This window comes from Alnus glutinosa, chromosome 7 (genome assembly GCF_958979055.1).
Source record: "Alnus glutinosa chromosome 7, dhAlnGlut1.1, whole genome shotgun sequence".
NCBI classification, from domain to species: Eukaryota; Viridiplantae; Streptophyta; class Magnoliopsida; order Fagales; family Betulaceae; genus Alnus; species Alnus glutinosa.
Genome location: NC_084892.1, coordinates 810,001 through 825,897, shown reverse-complemented (window position 1 = coordinate 825,897; position 15,897 = coordinate 810,001). Strand labels below are relative to the sequence as shown.

General features: G+C 35.5%; 3 protein-coding genes across 3 annotated transcripts in view; 2 read left to right on the top strand and 1 right to left on the bottom strand.

The window, feature by feature from the left end:
* Window positions 1-2,420: 2,420 nt before the first annotated feature.
* On the bottom strand, window positions 2,421-4,916 carry LOC133873576 (glutathione S-transferase T3-like). Its single transcript, XM_062311306.1, has 4 exons — window positions 4,685-4,916; window positions 4,299-4,534; window positions 3,351-3,780; window positions 2,421-3,259 (listed from the first exon to the last, which is right to left on the bottom strand). The coding sequence occupies exons 2-4, from the start codon at window positions 4,322-4,324 to the stop codon at window positions 2,951-2,953; spliced, it is 765 nt and encodes a 254-aa protein (XP_062167290.1). The 5' UTR covers window positions 4,325-4,534; window positions 4,685-4,916; the 3' UTR covers window positions 2,421-2,950.
* A 2,360-nt stretch (window positions 4,917-7,276) lies between these two features.
* On the top strand, window positions 7,277-10,449 carry LOC133873919 (glucan endo-1,3-beta-glucosidase-like). Its single transcript, XM_062311723.1, has 3 exons — window positions 7,277-7,382; window positions 7,860-8,456; window positions 10,108-10,449. Exons 1-3 carry the CDS (start codon window positions 7,325-7,327, stop codon window positions 10,182-10,184), a joined length of 732 nt encoding a protein of 243 aa, XP_062167707.1. The 5' UTR covers window positions 7,277-7,324; the 3' UTR covers window positions 10,185-10,449.
* A 4,242-nt stretch (window positions 10,450-14,691) lies between these two features.
* Window positions 14,692-15,897, top strand: part of LOC133873114 (thaumatin-like protein 1b) — a 1,480-nt gene continuing 274 nt past the window's right edge. Inside the window, exons 1-2 of the mRNA XM_062310836.1 lie at window positions 14,692-14,810; window positions 15,304-15,897. The exon at window positions 15,304-15,897 is cut by the window's right edge and continues 274 nt beyond it. Coding sequence (XP_062166820.1) covers window positions 14,750-14,810; window positions 15,304-15,897 — 655 coding nt within the window. The 5' untranslated portion in view covers window positions 14,692-14,749. The remainder of the gene's footprint in view (window positions 14,811-15,303) is intronic.

Sequence of the window (15,897 nt, the reverse complement as noted above, 5' to 3'; positions counted from 1 at the left end):
AGCATATGGAGTAACTGGTGATTTTGTGGATGAATATCTAAGGCTCTCTGAAAGCACAGCAATGGATAGTCTAAAACTGTTTGCTCAAGCAGTGGTTTCTCTTTACTCCGATGTGTACTTGAGGTCACCAACAAATCATGATATTGCGAGATTGCTAGTGGAGGGCCGAAGTCGTGGTTTTCCTGGGATGTTGGGGAGCATCGACTGTATACACTGGAAGTGGAAAAATTGCCCAACATCATGGAGAGGTATATATTCTGGCCATAAATGTGAAGCAACTATTATCTTGGAAGTAGTTGCTTCATATGATCTTTGGACATGGCATGCATTTTTTGGGTTACCTGGGTCTAACAATGACATCAACGTGTTGGATAAATCTTTTATATTTACTAAGCTTGCTCAAGGGCGTGGTCCTCGAGTCAATTACTCTATTAATGGTCATGACTACACGATGGGATATTACCTTGCCGATAGTATATACCCTCAATGGTCGACATTTGTAAAAACAATCTCAGCCCTACTAGGAGCCAAGAAGAAACATTTTGCTGCAGCACAAGAGTCTGCAAGAAAGGACGTAGATCGTGTATTTGGAGTGTTGCAAGCACGATTTGCAATTGTGTGTCAGCCTGCACGATTTTTCAAAATACCTGAGCTCAAACAAATTATGAAAGCATGCATAATTCTCCATAACATGATTATTGAAGATGAACAAGACACTTTGGACTTCGATTATGAACAACTCAATGCAAATCCTTTTGAACCAGTGTCGCACAATGACACAAATATGCTTTCGAAGTTTATTTCTAATCGTCAACGTATTAGAGACCAAGGAAATCATTGTCAACTTCAATCGGACCTCGTTGAGCACTTATGGCAACTATATGGCCAATCGTATGAGCTTCAAATGAATGCTAAATTTAATATGTATTATTTAAATTAAGTTAGTCTTTATTTATAATTTATTAAGTTAGTACTTATTTATAGTAGGAAATAAAAGCCATTTCGTAAAAACTAAAATTTTGGTTTACTTCTGGCTAACAAAAGTGTAGTATTGGTTTGTTTGTTTGTTACAATTTTTTTTTTTTTAATGAAAATGGAAACTTTCATTTAACAACTGTGACTAATACAAGCAATCAGCCAATCCCAAAGTTGTGGGGAACACAACAAAGCTTTTGACTTGCTAAATGTTAGTGGAGAGGAGATTTTGACATTTATATATTGACGTAAATTTGTAAAATACTGAGCAATAAGTATTTCTGTTTCCAAATCCCCCTAAAATCGTAACAAAGTCTCATCAAAATTTGCTCCTGTCTCCTGGTCTAAAGGCTAAAATGCCGAACAAGCATACACATGAGAAGCATGCATTGAGCTAGAAAAGGTTCAATGCCATAACAGAATTTCCAAGCGCTATGTACTTATAAACATATCAGATGATCATCCGAATCCACCGGTACCATTTGAATTCAAAATATGGACTGCTTTTAGGATAACTCTATCCTTCAGCCGAGCCTTCAGGTATAATTCAAAGATGAAGGGAGAAGGTTCTGAGAAGAAAGGGATGCCATAAATTAGATGGTGAGACTACATTGTTAGGAAACGAAACAGAAGAAATAAGCAAAACAAACACACATGAACGCCAAAGTCACGTGGTTCACTCTTACTAGGGTTATGTACATAGAGTTGCTGCGGTTTTTCACTATGCATAGGAGTTCACAACACTATGAATATATGTATAACGTCTTGTTCAACTATTACTAGGGCTATAGACCCAAAGGTCAATATTGAAACTTTTAACTTTATAAAATTTTGGGTCGGAGACTCCCAGACCTCTCGCAGGCTCCGCATAGAGATCAGTCTCCACATAACCTACCACTACATTCTAGTTGCAACAATTTCCAACTCAATATTCATTCTCAGGCATGTGATTTAGTCAAAATTTTACTTGCTTTTTCACTGCATAGCATAATTACAATCACCATTATTAGTCTCCAGAGATCTAACTTTTTAAGGGCTTGACAATGGTTTTTGCAGCTAGGACAGTACCTAACATTACACAGAAGAGAAATTGACAAAAAAGAGAGCAATAACAAGCTGCAGTTCACACAAGGAAAGTAAGAAATGCTCAAGGTTGTAGAGGAAAATTCATATATGCAACCTAGAAGGAAAACATAAAGTATTCTCGGGAAGATATCAACTCTGAAGTATTTTAGTCTCATCTATTTCAACAATTACAAAATAAGACTAGTAAAAATTGATGGACAATATTTCGGCAACAATTAGTGTCCCAACTTGAAATGCAATTGATATAAGAAATAAAGGGCTTCTTAAATGTATATGGAAAAACTTCTATTATCTACTTTGTTCATTTGTCCATGAAAGTATAAACACATAACCAAACAGCAAAAATTACGCACTAAACAGAGTGTTAAAACCAGAAACTACACAGCCAGAAGTGTGCATACAGGGACTGAACATTAAAGCGCAAGAAGAGAATTACAACACAACAAAGAGAGTACAAGAGCAAATCATGTCGACTTTCTTGATTCTTGACACTCAATAATTTCATTTTGGCGTGCCTTCCAATATTGTTGTTGTAGTTCTGTCATCTTGCTTGTATCAAGAATCATTGCTCTCTCTTCGCGATCCAATTGTTCCGATTGAAGCTTTTTCCTTTCAATATCCATCTTCTCTTCCCGCTCCAAGCCTTGCAAATGAAGCCTTTTCCTTTCAAAATCCATTATCTTCTAGCGATCCATTTGTTCCGCTTGAAGCTTTTGCCTTTCCATATCCATTTTCTATTACAACTCCAACTCTTGCAAATGAAGTTTTTTCAATTCAATATCCATTATCTTCTCACGATCCAATTGTTCCAAATGAAGTTTTTCTTTTTCCAAGCGAATTATCTCTTCTCCTTGAACACGCGCTTCCTCAAGACATTCTGTTTTTTTCTTCATGAATTCCACAACATCTTCGGAGGGATGCTCTTTCCTCTTCTGTTTGCCTTTTCGGCTTTTTTGCCTATTGGTCTCTCAAAGTCTACATTGTTACCATGCGACACATTGTCCCCCTCACCTTCATTTATCGAATCTGGAGTATGAGTGACATTAGCAGATGTTTCCATAGATGATCTTCTTCTTCGTTTGTCCTTGTTGCCATGGTGTAACCACTTCTGTTCCCCCTTTAATAAATTCCAACAATGTTCATATGGAAAAACTACATTGTTATTCTTTGAGCGATACACACACTTTGCCTTTTGAATCTAAAAATTAAAGTAAATAGAAAAATAATTAGTATCTTGTAACTAAAAATAATTGTATGTATTGAATACATGCTTGGGGTTTAAGTTATACCTTGTCATGCTCAGTAGTACCACTTTGGTTGAGATGCTCAATTTGAGATAGGCATGCAGTAAACATAGTAACTGATTTTTGAATAGTTGACCACCTATTCATTAGGGAGCCATAATTTCGGTCAGAAGGGAACTCCTTATGTTCATGGAAATATTTGTGAACTCTTTCCCAAAATTGGCGATGTTTTTGATCAGCCCCTTGCACTGCATCCATGCCAACATTTAGCCACGACGATACCAATAGCTTGTCTTCCTCCATAGAGAAGTTGGTACCCCGTTGTGGTTTCTTAGTGCGAGCTATAACTTGGGGTTGAGAGTGATCAATGGACATTGAAGCTTGTTGAGATTCATCCAAAAATGAGTTGTCCATGTCAGTATCTCCTTGTAAAAGATCTATGAATGACACATCTCCTTGTACTTGTGAATCCATCCTAAAATCACATATCAAGTATATCATGCCTAATTACATATTAAGTATGCAAAATAATGATTTCAATTAATAATCCCATCCCCCTTTTGAAGGGAAGATCACATATCAAGTATATCAAGTATATCAAGTAATATGTTGTTCCACTTCCAGTAATAATCCCATCCCCCTTTTCAAGTAATAATCACATATTAAGTATATCAAGTAATCTGTTGTTCCTAACTAGTGAGAATACATCTCAAGATCAAGCCAACCATAACGGAAAGGTAAAAATTAAACCAAACGAGGTTGAATGGGAACAAAATTTATAAAAACAAATTAAACAAAAAAGTTTTGCAGCAAGTCTTTAATTATAATCAAGCCAAATAGTTATACGCGTATCTCTTTATTTTCTTATCTACAAGCTAACAAAGTGGCTAGTGATTACTAAACAGGACCTGCTAGTGATGCAATTCTATGATAATAAGCAAGCCAAAGAGTTAATTGAAGATGTGATATTATGGTTGGAGAAATAGAGGATACCAAGAGATCACATTCAGGCCTTTCATCAAACACTTTCTGTGGGTACATTCCTTATAGTTGTCATCTCCTTGGACTTCCCTGAGCTCAAAAATTTTCTTGTTTTCTTCTTTTCGAGGATCAGAAATAGAGAATAGGAATTATATATAAGGGGTACTTGATATGGCACACGAAGAGGTTAGACTTGCGAAGAAAGTTTCAGAGTCGGCGACAACGTTTCGTTTGTTTCGTTGAAATTTCTGGATTTGTGAGCAACAAAAATAAATAGAAACCTTGCCAACGAGGTTTACATCCAAAACAAAACAAATATGAACATTGATAGAGAGAGAGAGAGAGAGAGAGAGAGAGAGAGAGAGAGAGAGAGAGAGAGAGAGAGAGAGAGAGCTCACTGAGATGGGGCGGAGAGGAATCCAAATAGAGGAAGGACGCTTGATGGAGAGATGGTGTGGGACTGGACGGACGGGAAGGATCTGGCGTGGGCTCGTTGGACTGCGACGTTGGGGTCGATGACCTTGTGGTGAGATGAGCTCAAGTATGCTGTGCGTGAGAGATGGGAGAAAAATGAGAGAAGAAAGAAGAAAAAGTGGGCTTGCGATCGTGGGAGAGAGAAAATAGAAATAGAGTTGTTGAGTGAAAATGCCTGGTCTAATTTGACTAGTAATTTTAGTCATTAAAATGGTGAGGCTGCTGGGAGTAATTTTTAAGAGTTTCCATCAAATTGGCTCACCAAAATAGCTAAAAAACTAGTTTAGTGAGGCTAATAAAAATGCTCTTAGTTGACTTCAACAAAAAATAACTTGCTGTTAAAAGAAGAAATATGATATGTTTATAACTTCTATACAATTGTTTTACAATTTTAACCATTTTTTTTTTTTTTTTTGTAAAAAACAACTATTAAATATGTAGGATCTACATGTAGAAAAATAGATCCAATGAAAAAAATTTGTTAGAGTTATATAGGTGTTGTAAACATGCATGGCCCCGTATGAAAATCCCTCACTCCTCCATTCTCCTTAGGAATTTTTTTTGAATGATTGGAAAATATGGTTGATGTGATATAAAGTTTAAATAATTTGTATGGAAAAGTGAAAATAAATTTGTATTGTAATGAATTTTTTATTTAAAAAGTAATTAAAAAGTGTTGATGTGGTATAAAAAATGAAAAAAAATTAAAAATGCTATAAAAACTCATGAATACCAAATAGTAAAACATTTAAATATGGCTAAAAAAAATAATGTTTGTAACACACATATTACAACATAAATTAAGTGTAACATCCATCTTTTGACAAAAAAGAAAACCAACTTGGTTAAAGGGGAATCACTAATGTATTAATTACGCTATAATTTAGGAAGGGAAGACTAAAAGCACCCTAGCTAAAACCGTTTCCTCCTCATGCCTTGCTTAGTTGACTTCAACAAAAAATAACTTGCTGTTAAAAGAAGGTATATGATATGTTTACAACTTTTATACAACTGTTTTACAATTTTAACAATTTTTTTTATTTTTTATTTTTTGTAAAAACTAATCATTAGATATGTAGGATCCACATGTAAAAAAATAGATCCAATGAAAAAAAATTGTTGTTATATAGGTGTTGTAAACATGCATGGCCCCATATGAAAATCCCTCAGTCCTCTCCTCTCCTTATAAATTTTTTTTGAATGATTGAAAAATATGATTTATGTGATATGAAGTTTAATTAATTTATATGGAAAAGTGAAAAAAATTTGTATTGTAATGAAATTTTTATTTAAAAAATAATAAAAAAAGTGTTGATGTGATATAAAAAATTAAAAAAATTAAAAATACTTTGAAGTAAAAAAAAAAAAAAAAAAGAAAAAAAAAGAGGAGAGAAGAAGAAGAAGAATGAGGAAAGAGTGAATTTTAATCAGGCCCATATCACATCTCTTATAAGAAAGCGCTAGGATAGCTAGCTCACTCTTACCGTACGCCTTACGATAACAATACGAGCTTGATAAGGTTAAAATTATGAGCTTCAATTTGATTAGTGACGTGTCGACATAAATTTGATTAGTGACATGTGGGAATAGTCAAACAATCTTCGAGTACTACGTGCGAATCACGGCGGTAATTAATATTTTTTCTAAGCATGGCAGTTATACAATATTAATATATAAAGCGACATATATAGAGTCTCATCTATATACCACAAAACTAGCAACCTATTCAATATATATCATGGTTCATAAACTAAATCGAACATCCAACGAGGTTTTTGGGTTGTCCCTTGAGAGTATATAGAATTATAGATATAGAAACATGTGAATTAATTAACCACCTATATATTCAGAATTCATTATGATAAAAAGATTAAAAAAAAATGGGTCCATCCTCCACAACATTATAGCTGAATCGATCTAACTAATATATATATATATATATATATATATATATATATATAAGACGTACACTTTAATTTTAGACTATACCCCAATGGGAAATGGTAATCAAAAGTTATAGAACCATGGGATAGTATTACTACTTTTTCTACAGAAATTTTATCTGTATTATTAACTATATATTAATTTTAGTTCAAAATCAACTATATATCCAAATGAGTGATGTCAACAAGAAATATGCATATATATATATATAAGAAATGAGTGAATAACACTTTCAAAAATCATACAATATAATTAACAATATATATATATATATATATAAGAAATGAGTGAATAACACTTTCAAAAATCATACAATATAATTAACCAAAAAAAAAAAAAAGTATTTCGCCTCCCCTTCCAAATTAAAGTTCTTGGCATATTCAATTTTATAAACCCCAAAAATATAAATGATATATTAATTTGGTTTTGTCCCCCACTCTCAAATTTAGGGATTGGACCATCCTTGATCGTAGATACGGCAGCATTCACACCATGCTTTGCTACGACTTTCACATTCCATAAGCTCTATACCAACGGCACCATACTCTGGTTGGCCTCTATATATACGTATCCATCCCTTCATCAAACAAAAACATCATATCACAAACTAAGCATTCGCAATGAGAAGTACTCGGGCACTAGTCTTCGGCCTAACCTTAGCCTTTCTTTTCATTTATGGTATTTTTTTCTTCTTCGATCTTAATTGTCAATTATACATTTCTGTTTTTTGTGTGCTTTTCTTTCCATAGAATAACTCATAATTGAATCCTATTGCACAAGAATCCGTGAATTTCCTTCCCCATCTTGACACAAACTAAATTTTGTAAAATCATTCCCCATTATACAACCCATTTATTTATTTGCTAATAGAGAAATGTTAGAGCTTCTTCAAATGTTTTTTTAGAGTTCTTCTATACTGACATAGAACTTTGTTTTTTATAAAGAAAAACTACAGCTTGATTTCTCTTTTATATTTTCATTAAAAAATACAATGTGTTATTTCAACATAGAAGGATCCCAGAAGGACACTACAAAGAGCTCTAGCATTCTTCTTGATAATAATTTGCTTTGTTTGTTGCTTGCAAGCTATCCTTTTATTTTTCACGTTCGAAGTGGTGAAAACGAGTTTTGTTAATGTTGCGTTCATATATGCAGGTGCTCACTCTGTTACAATAACCGTCACAAACAACTGTGCGTATACTATCTGGCCAGCAGACCTAACATCAACTCCGTCATCTCAGCTATCAAACACTGGATTTGAGCTAGCATCTGGAGCATCCACATCACTGGATGTCCCATCTCCATGGAACGGCCGGTTTTGGGCCCGAACAGGATGCTCCACAGATGGCTCGGGAAAGTTCACTTGTGCTACTGCGGATTGTGGAACCGGCCAGGTTGCATGCAACGGCAACGGTGGAGCCCCACCAGCGTCTTTGGCAGAATTCAACTTAGCAGCGAATGGTGGACAAGATTTCTACGATATCAGCCTTGTAGACGGCTTCAACTTGCCTCTATCAATAACTCCTTCACAGGCTTCATGCACTGCGCCCAGCTGTGCTGCCAATGTGAACGGGGATTGCCCGGCAGAGCTACAAGTGAAAGGGTCTGATGGGAGCGTGATTGGTTGCAATAGTGCATGCATAGAGTTCAATCAGCCACAATACTGTTGCACCGGCGATTATAGTACCTCAGCCACTTGCCCACCCACGAACTACTCTATGTTCTTCAAGAATGAGTGCCCTCAGGCCTATACACTACAAAAAAATCACCATTTGTAGACGGTTTTAAACCGTCTATAAATGGTAAAAAACCGTCTGGAATAAAGTCCAGACGGTTTTTTGTGGACGGTTTAAAACCGTCCATGATTTTCCGTCCAGAATTCAAATTCTAGACGGTTTGGGCAAAACCGTCCAGAATTCTAGACGGTTTTTTCCAAACCGTCTATAATTAATTATAGACGGTTTTGCCCAAAACCGTCTATAATTAATTATAGACGGTTTGGAAAAAACCGTCTAGAATTCTGGACGGTTTTGCCCAAACCGTCTAGAATCTGATATTTTTTTAATATATATATTAATTATTATTATTATTATTATTTTTTAATTTTTTTTTTGTCCACCAAAAAGCATCTCCGGTCACCACTGAAAAGCAGCTCCGGTCACCATCAAAAATTAGATTCGTTACCACCGAAAATCAAATCCGTTACCACCATCCACAATCCAGCCGCACCATACCCCCCACCGAAACCCAGAAACACGAAGCATGCCTTCTTCATGCTTCTTGTTTGCCACGATTTTCTTCCAAAAAAAATTGTATGCCTTCTTCATCTTTCCCTGCATTTTCATTCAGCAACCAAATTAACAAGTAAAAAGAAAAGAAACGAAGAACATAGCAAAATCTTCTGCTAGATTTTGCCCACCCCGGAACCACCGCGACAACACCCACCCCGGAACCACCACGGCACCGCCCACCCTGGGCCACGCCGCCGCCGCCACCTCCAGCATGTTCGAAACCCATCTCATCCTTTGAAAAACCACACCAAAATCGCCTGGCCAAGCAGGTGGTTTTTCAGATCTGTAAAAACCAGATCTAAAAAACCTTCAGATCTGAAAAAAAAAAAAAAAAAAAAAAAAAAAAAAAAAAAAAAAAAAAAAAGAAAAAGAAAAAAAAAGAGAGCAGATCTGTAGAAAAACCAAAACCCAAAAAATAAGAACTTTATGAATCTATGCAAACCAGATCTCTCGCTCAAGCTGTAGGCTGTAGACCTCGGAGAGCATAAAAATTGGGTGAAATCTGGAATATTGCCTGGAGATTTGAAACACTGTAATTCTCAACGTAAGATGACGAGGAAGCACCGGTTTGGTTGGGAGATTTGAAATCTGGAATATAAAAGAGGTATTTTTATTTGTTGTTAAGTGACTGGGAACTGAACTGACCTGCAGGGACGAGTAGCAGGGACGAGTAGAGTGTGCGGCATCTTGGAATCAAGGATATAGGGGTATTGAAAAGATAAGGACGGTTTTGTAAAAAACCGTCTATAAATTCCTAGACGGTTTTATAAAAACCGTCTAGAAATAAAAATTTTCAGACGGTTTTAACAAAACCGTCTGGAAATTTTTAGACGGTTTAATGAAACCGTCAATAATAAATTTTTATAGACGGTTTCAAAAAAACCGTCTATAAATTTATAGACGGTTTTTTTTCGAAACCGTCTAGAAAACAAAATTTCCAGACGGTTTAATTAAAACCGTCTAGAATTTTATGGACGGTTTAATCAAACCGTCCATAATAAATTTTTTATAGACGGTTTCAAAAAAACCGTCTGTAAATTTTATTTTCTAGACGGTTTTTAAAACCGTCTAGAAAAAAACCGTCCATAAACGTCATTTTTTTAGTAGTGATAGTTATGCCTTTGATGATCCTACTAGCCTCTTTTCGTGCACCGGCGGACCTAACTACAGTATCACGTTCTGTCCATGAATAATATAATAGAGGAAAAAAAAAAAAAACTACACGTTCCTTTCTCTACAATAAAAAGGAAACAAATAACTAGCTTGTCCTTGAACTATATATAGGAAGGAACAAATATCTGTATCGTTAATGAATAATTGAATTATCCTGTATGGAAACTAAATAATGATAAAAACTTGTTCTCGCCTACGTCCTTGTAGACGGGCAATATATTTGTATTTGTGCTTATGACGAGAAAGTTTTATCTAGTTGCCATTGTGTTATTGGATCATAAGCTTGCTGCTTGTCATGAGGACTTTATTATATATTATATAGTCATTGGGTTCAGATCATCTATAATTATTTGTCTGAATTTAAGAAACTATATATTGTCATACGCCAAGCTTAACATTATGCGCGCGTAATGCTGCCGTAAGAGAAAGTCATGGGACTCCTTAAACGGGGTTAGCTCTTTTTTTCTTTTTGAGCGCTGAACAATATCTCGAAGAAAAGTGACTGAGAATGAAGTTCAATTTTGTTACAAAAATTTGATTACAGATCATCCAATGATTAATTTGAACAATATATTGTTAAGTTACGTACCTTGAATGCATGGGCAGGTGATCACGTGCAAGTTCTAAGTTTCTTTTGAGCCTCCTCTTCTTTCCCATACCATCAAGGCAAAGGGTCTCTGAGGCTAGATTTTGTTTTCCTTTTGTTTTTTATTTTTTTTTTTGGGTTTTTTTTTTCCTCCATTTTTTTTTTGGGGTTTTTTTTTTTTTTTTTTTTTCCAATATTAATTGGTGGTTTATTAGGTTGTATTGTGCACCTAGCAACCAAAATGAATAAAAGTAATGCCACATTTACAACTTATTGACATGTGTCAGAATGTGATATTTGGAGCCACATGATGATCATCCACTAAAAAAATTTGAACCCCCTCTAATCATATGCCAACATGTATCAACAAATTGTAAAATAATTACATGTCTAACATTTTTCAAATGAATAAATTAGAGACAATTAATTTGTATTTTTCCACTCATAAATTATATGACCTTTGACTGATTGATATCGAGAAGTGCCCCTTCGCCATTAGCGTGGATTATTTTGGTATATTTGAAATTTGATACCTGACAAATCTTCCCTTCATCTTAAAATGCGATGTCTAATGCTTCTTCTTTGTAGTGAAATTGCATTTCAACATTATTTAGTCATGCCCTTTACACATGCATCATATATTAATTAGATACTAATGACAACACATCACTAATTAATTAGGTTTTGATTTCCAAGTATGGAATATTAGGATCTTTTTCATTTCACTTATGATAATCTATTTTATGATTCAGATTTTATTTTGTTGCATGGATCTAGTGGTAGTGTACATGGTGATAGTAATTTAAAAATTACGATGTATTTACCATATGACACTACAAAAAAATCACATTTTCTTGACGGTTTTTTTTCTTTTTTAAACCGTCTAGAATTATAGTTTTATAGTCGGTTTTATAAAACCGTCTGTAAATTTTAATTTTCAGACGGTTTTATTATAACCGTCTATAAATTTATAGACGATTTTAAAAAAACCGTCTAAAAAATAAAATTCAGATAAATTTAGAGACGGGTTTTTTTTTGAAACCGTCTGCTAACTTTCTTCTTCTTTTTTTTCCCATTTTTTTTTCCTGTTTCTTTCTTTTTAAAACAAAACCATCGATGGAATTTTCAAAACAAAACCCATGGCTTTTCAAAACCATGGATCTCTCTCGTTTTTCTTTCTTTCTCCAGACGACGATCGAAGACGAGCGACTGGATTTGGACGGTCGGCGGGATCAGGACGACGGGAACGGGACGAAGGCTTCTCTCTCTCTCGTTTGACAGATCCAGCTTGATCCGGCCGAAACCCATGCTCGGCCGATCTCTGGCCGGAATACAAAGAGATTTGGGCACCAGATCTTTTTTTTTTTTTTTTGGTAAGTGAAATTGTTAGGGTGTGGATTGTGATGATTTTTGGGTTTGATTTGTGAAGGATTTGTGAACATTTTCGGGTTTGATGTGTAGGCCGGATACTTGATGGTTTTGAGAAAAAAGAACAATAAGGATTTTTGTGCAGAAGGCTCAGTGTGGGTTTGTGAAGGATTTTTCTGTCCTCAGTGTTTCGATAGAGAAGAAGAGGTGGCAGGGGGTCGAAGAAAAAGCCAGTTTCTCGGTCGGCGGTGGGGTCTTTGTCGATCGGCGTTGTTTCGTGTTTCTGGGTTTCGGTGGGGGGTTTGGTGTGGCTGGATTGTGGATGGTGGTAACTAGAGCTAATTTTCGGTGGTGACTGGAGCTGATTGTTGGTGGACAAAATAATAATAATAATAATAAAAATAATTATAATTAAAAAACATATATTTTTTTAAAAAATAACAAATTCTGGACGGTTTGGGCAAAACCGTCTGTAATTACAGACGGGTTTGACCAAACCATCCATAAATTCATTTAGCGACATTATATTCTAGACGGTTTTAAACCGTCTGTAATTACGGACGGTTTTGACCAAACCGTCCATAAATTCATTTAGCGACATTATATTCTAGATGGTTTTAAAGCGTCCAAAAAAAAAAACCATCTGAAATTGATTCCAGAATTTGCTACTTTTTTTTTTTTTTTTTTTTTTTGTAGTGACAACAAATATATTATTAAATTTGTAAAATCCTCCAAAGGTATGCTTATTCGATGTACATTGTTCTCGTAATTACATGGGCAACCCACACCCAAGGTCATTACTATGTGTTAAATGTTCGAATGAGTTGAAATTTCAAGTTTTTAAGTGTAATAAGAATAAGTTACGTTCTAAACTTGTGATTAGGAGGGGGCGAAATATCTAAATATTGTTGCCCACCGACCGCTCACTGAACTGCCTTCGATTGCCTACCACCTCTTGAAATAATCAAAATTTGGAATAAAATATTTATACCGAACTCAAGTTGGTTTGGTAATCGGTATAAGTTAAAAAAAAATGTCAATTAATTGACCGACTTATCGAATTAATCGTTTTAACCAAAAATTTTAAAATGATTTTTAACACAAATTACAAAATGACTCAAATTATGCCCATTAAACATGTCAAATTAAAATTTCAGCCCAAAAGACCATTTTGGTTTGGCCAAAAAACAACCCATTTTTTGGCCCATCAAAATAGCCTTGACCCAATTTAAAAAGCCCACTAATAATCGGTTAATCGACTAAACTGATTGACTATTTATATACCAATTTACCGAATTAACTGTTTTAACTGAAAATTTCGAAAGTGATGCTTATATATATATCGGTGAATAAACTGATCGATTTAACTGACTATTTTGGTTTGAAATTCGAAAATACTCTTATCAATATCGATTTAACTGATATCCACCCCTAGTTGTGACGTCACATATATGTACCCAAGGGAATGACGAATTGAAGAATAGATCGAAGAGGTTGGTCCTGCTGGATGAGAGGGCCTAATTAATAATTATGGTATATGTTCATGTTAAAAATTGAAATCCGAGGCATGAAGTACGTAGTATAGGTATATAATAATAGAGGCTAGGTAATATACGTACAGATCGTTCCCTGGAATTGTTCATTGAATATTCTATTTGTTATTATAATATGTATATATGTATTGACCAAATAATGATCTACAAATTGCAATATATATATCCCTCCCTGCCCAGTGAAAACCCTTCTATGTATTTTAAAACATTCACACGACGGCGTATGATGTATTCGTTTCGTTCTTCCAGAAGAAAACATGCAGACCACCTATATTTTTTCTATAAACCCGACTTTTCACAACGTGAACAGATATCTGGTCCTAGACTTGTCACAACGTACGTTAGAACGCGTACGTTCAGTTTTATAACTATATTTTTAGATAATGACTTTGTTTTCAACTCTTTGATATCAATTCCCTTTGACAGTTCAACTTAATTTAGTCATCTTTTCTCATGATCGAGCAGATTTTTTTTGGGAAAGATCTAGAGATCGAGAGAAAAAAAAAAAAAAAAAAAAACCCTAGCTACCAGATCATACCACGTACTCCAAATTGAATCCAAACCTTACACTTCGCATATATAGGACGGTCTTTTCCACAGGTATAAATTCGATGCACGTAAGTGAAAGAAATTCAACGAAACAAAAAATCCACAAGCAACCAGTACTCATAAGAAACAGAGGCTGGCCACGACCAGAACTTATAATTTGTAGAAAAATAGCTAGCTAGGCCAGCAAAGTAGTAAATGGATTTAATTGCCTCACTTTCTCCAAAACTGACACGTGTAAGTAACTCCAATCGATTGGATGGCATTTAGCCCGTATCTCGCGGGTCACGACGGCTGGTCGCGCCCCATTACCAAATGGAAGACGCTAACCAGCACTAGCTGTTCAAGTCAAGGAGGCTAGGAACCTTCCTGTTAGGTCCAACCCCACATCGTTTGCTTCGCGAGCCACGAAAGTCGCGTTTAAGGCTCTCTATATATACGACTCCAAGTTCATAAGATTAGCACGCACCACAATACCCAACCCATTCATCAACATCGATCAACTAGCTAGTCTATCTACTACGTACAATGATGATCAAATCCCTTTCACTCTTCGGCCTTATTGCCTTGGCCTTCACTTTCCTAGCTGGTACATCAATCTCATTGTCTCCTTGTATAACATGTTTGCAAATTGCTTTCGCATAAAACACATTTTACATTTTTGTGTACTAAACGTTCTCTCTTTTTCTCTCCTAATTGTTCCTTGAAGTGTATTTACACATAGTAATATTAATGCTCTATACCATACAAATATTTTATAAAGTTAATGTGGTAATTAGGTCTAATAATCATTAGATATATGTTCTTTTTTTAATAAGGATTGATCCAAAGACTATTAGCTAGCTAAACTTTGGAATGTCAGCTTTGTACGATATTTATGATAAGTTTATGGGTATGTTATGTAGGTATTACTCATTTATACATTAAAATTATGTATCTCTTACTTATTTGTTGCATGGAAGGTTATATACTTTAAATTCTAATATTAATTTTATCTTAAAAACTTAAGCTAATATAAAAAATAAAAGAAGAAGATGAAATTTGATGAGTTGACCATTCTTCTGATAATTTATGTTATGCAGGTGCTCATGCTGCTAAAATAACTTTCACAAATAACTGTCAGACAACTGTCTGGCCAGGAACTCTAACGGCAGACCAGAAACCTCAGCTATCAACTACTGGATTTGAGCTGGCATCCAAAGCATCCTCATCAGTTGATGTCCAAGCTCCATGGATAGGCCGGTTCTGGGCACGAACACGATGTACCACCGATGCTTCAGGAAAGTTCACCTGCGAAACTGCTGACTGTGCCTCCGGCCAGGTTGCATGCAACGGCGCCGGTGCGATCCCGCCGGCATCTTTGGTAGAAATCAACATAGCAGCGAATGGTGGACAAGATTTCTACGATGTCAGCCTTGTAGACGGTTTCAACCTCCCTATTTCAGTTGCCACACAAGGCGGTACCGGAGAATGCAAGTCCTCGAGTTGCTCGGCAGACGTGAACGCCGCTTGCCCTGCTGAGTTGCAACTGAAAGGGTCTGATGGGAGCGTGATCGCTTGCAAGAGCGCATGCTTAGCTTTCAATGAGCCACAATACTGTTGCACTGGCGATCATAGTACCCCAGAAACATGTCCACCCACAAACTATTCGATGATCTTCGAGAACCAATGCCCTC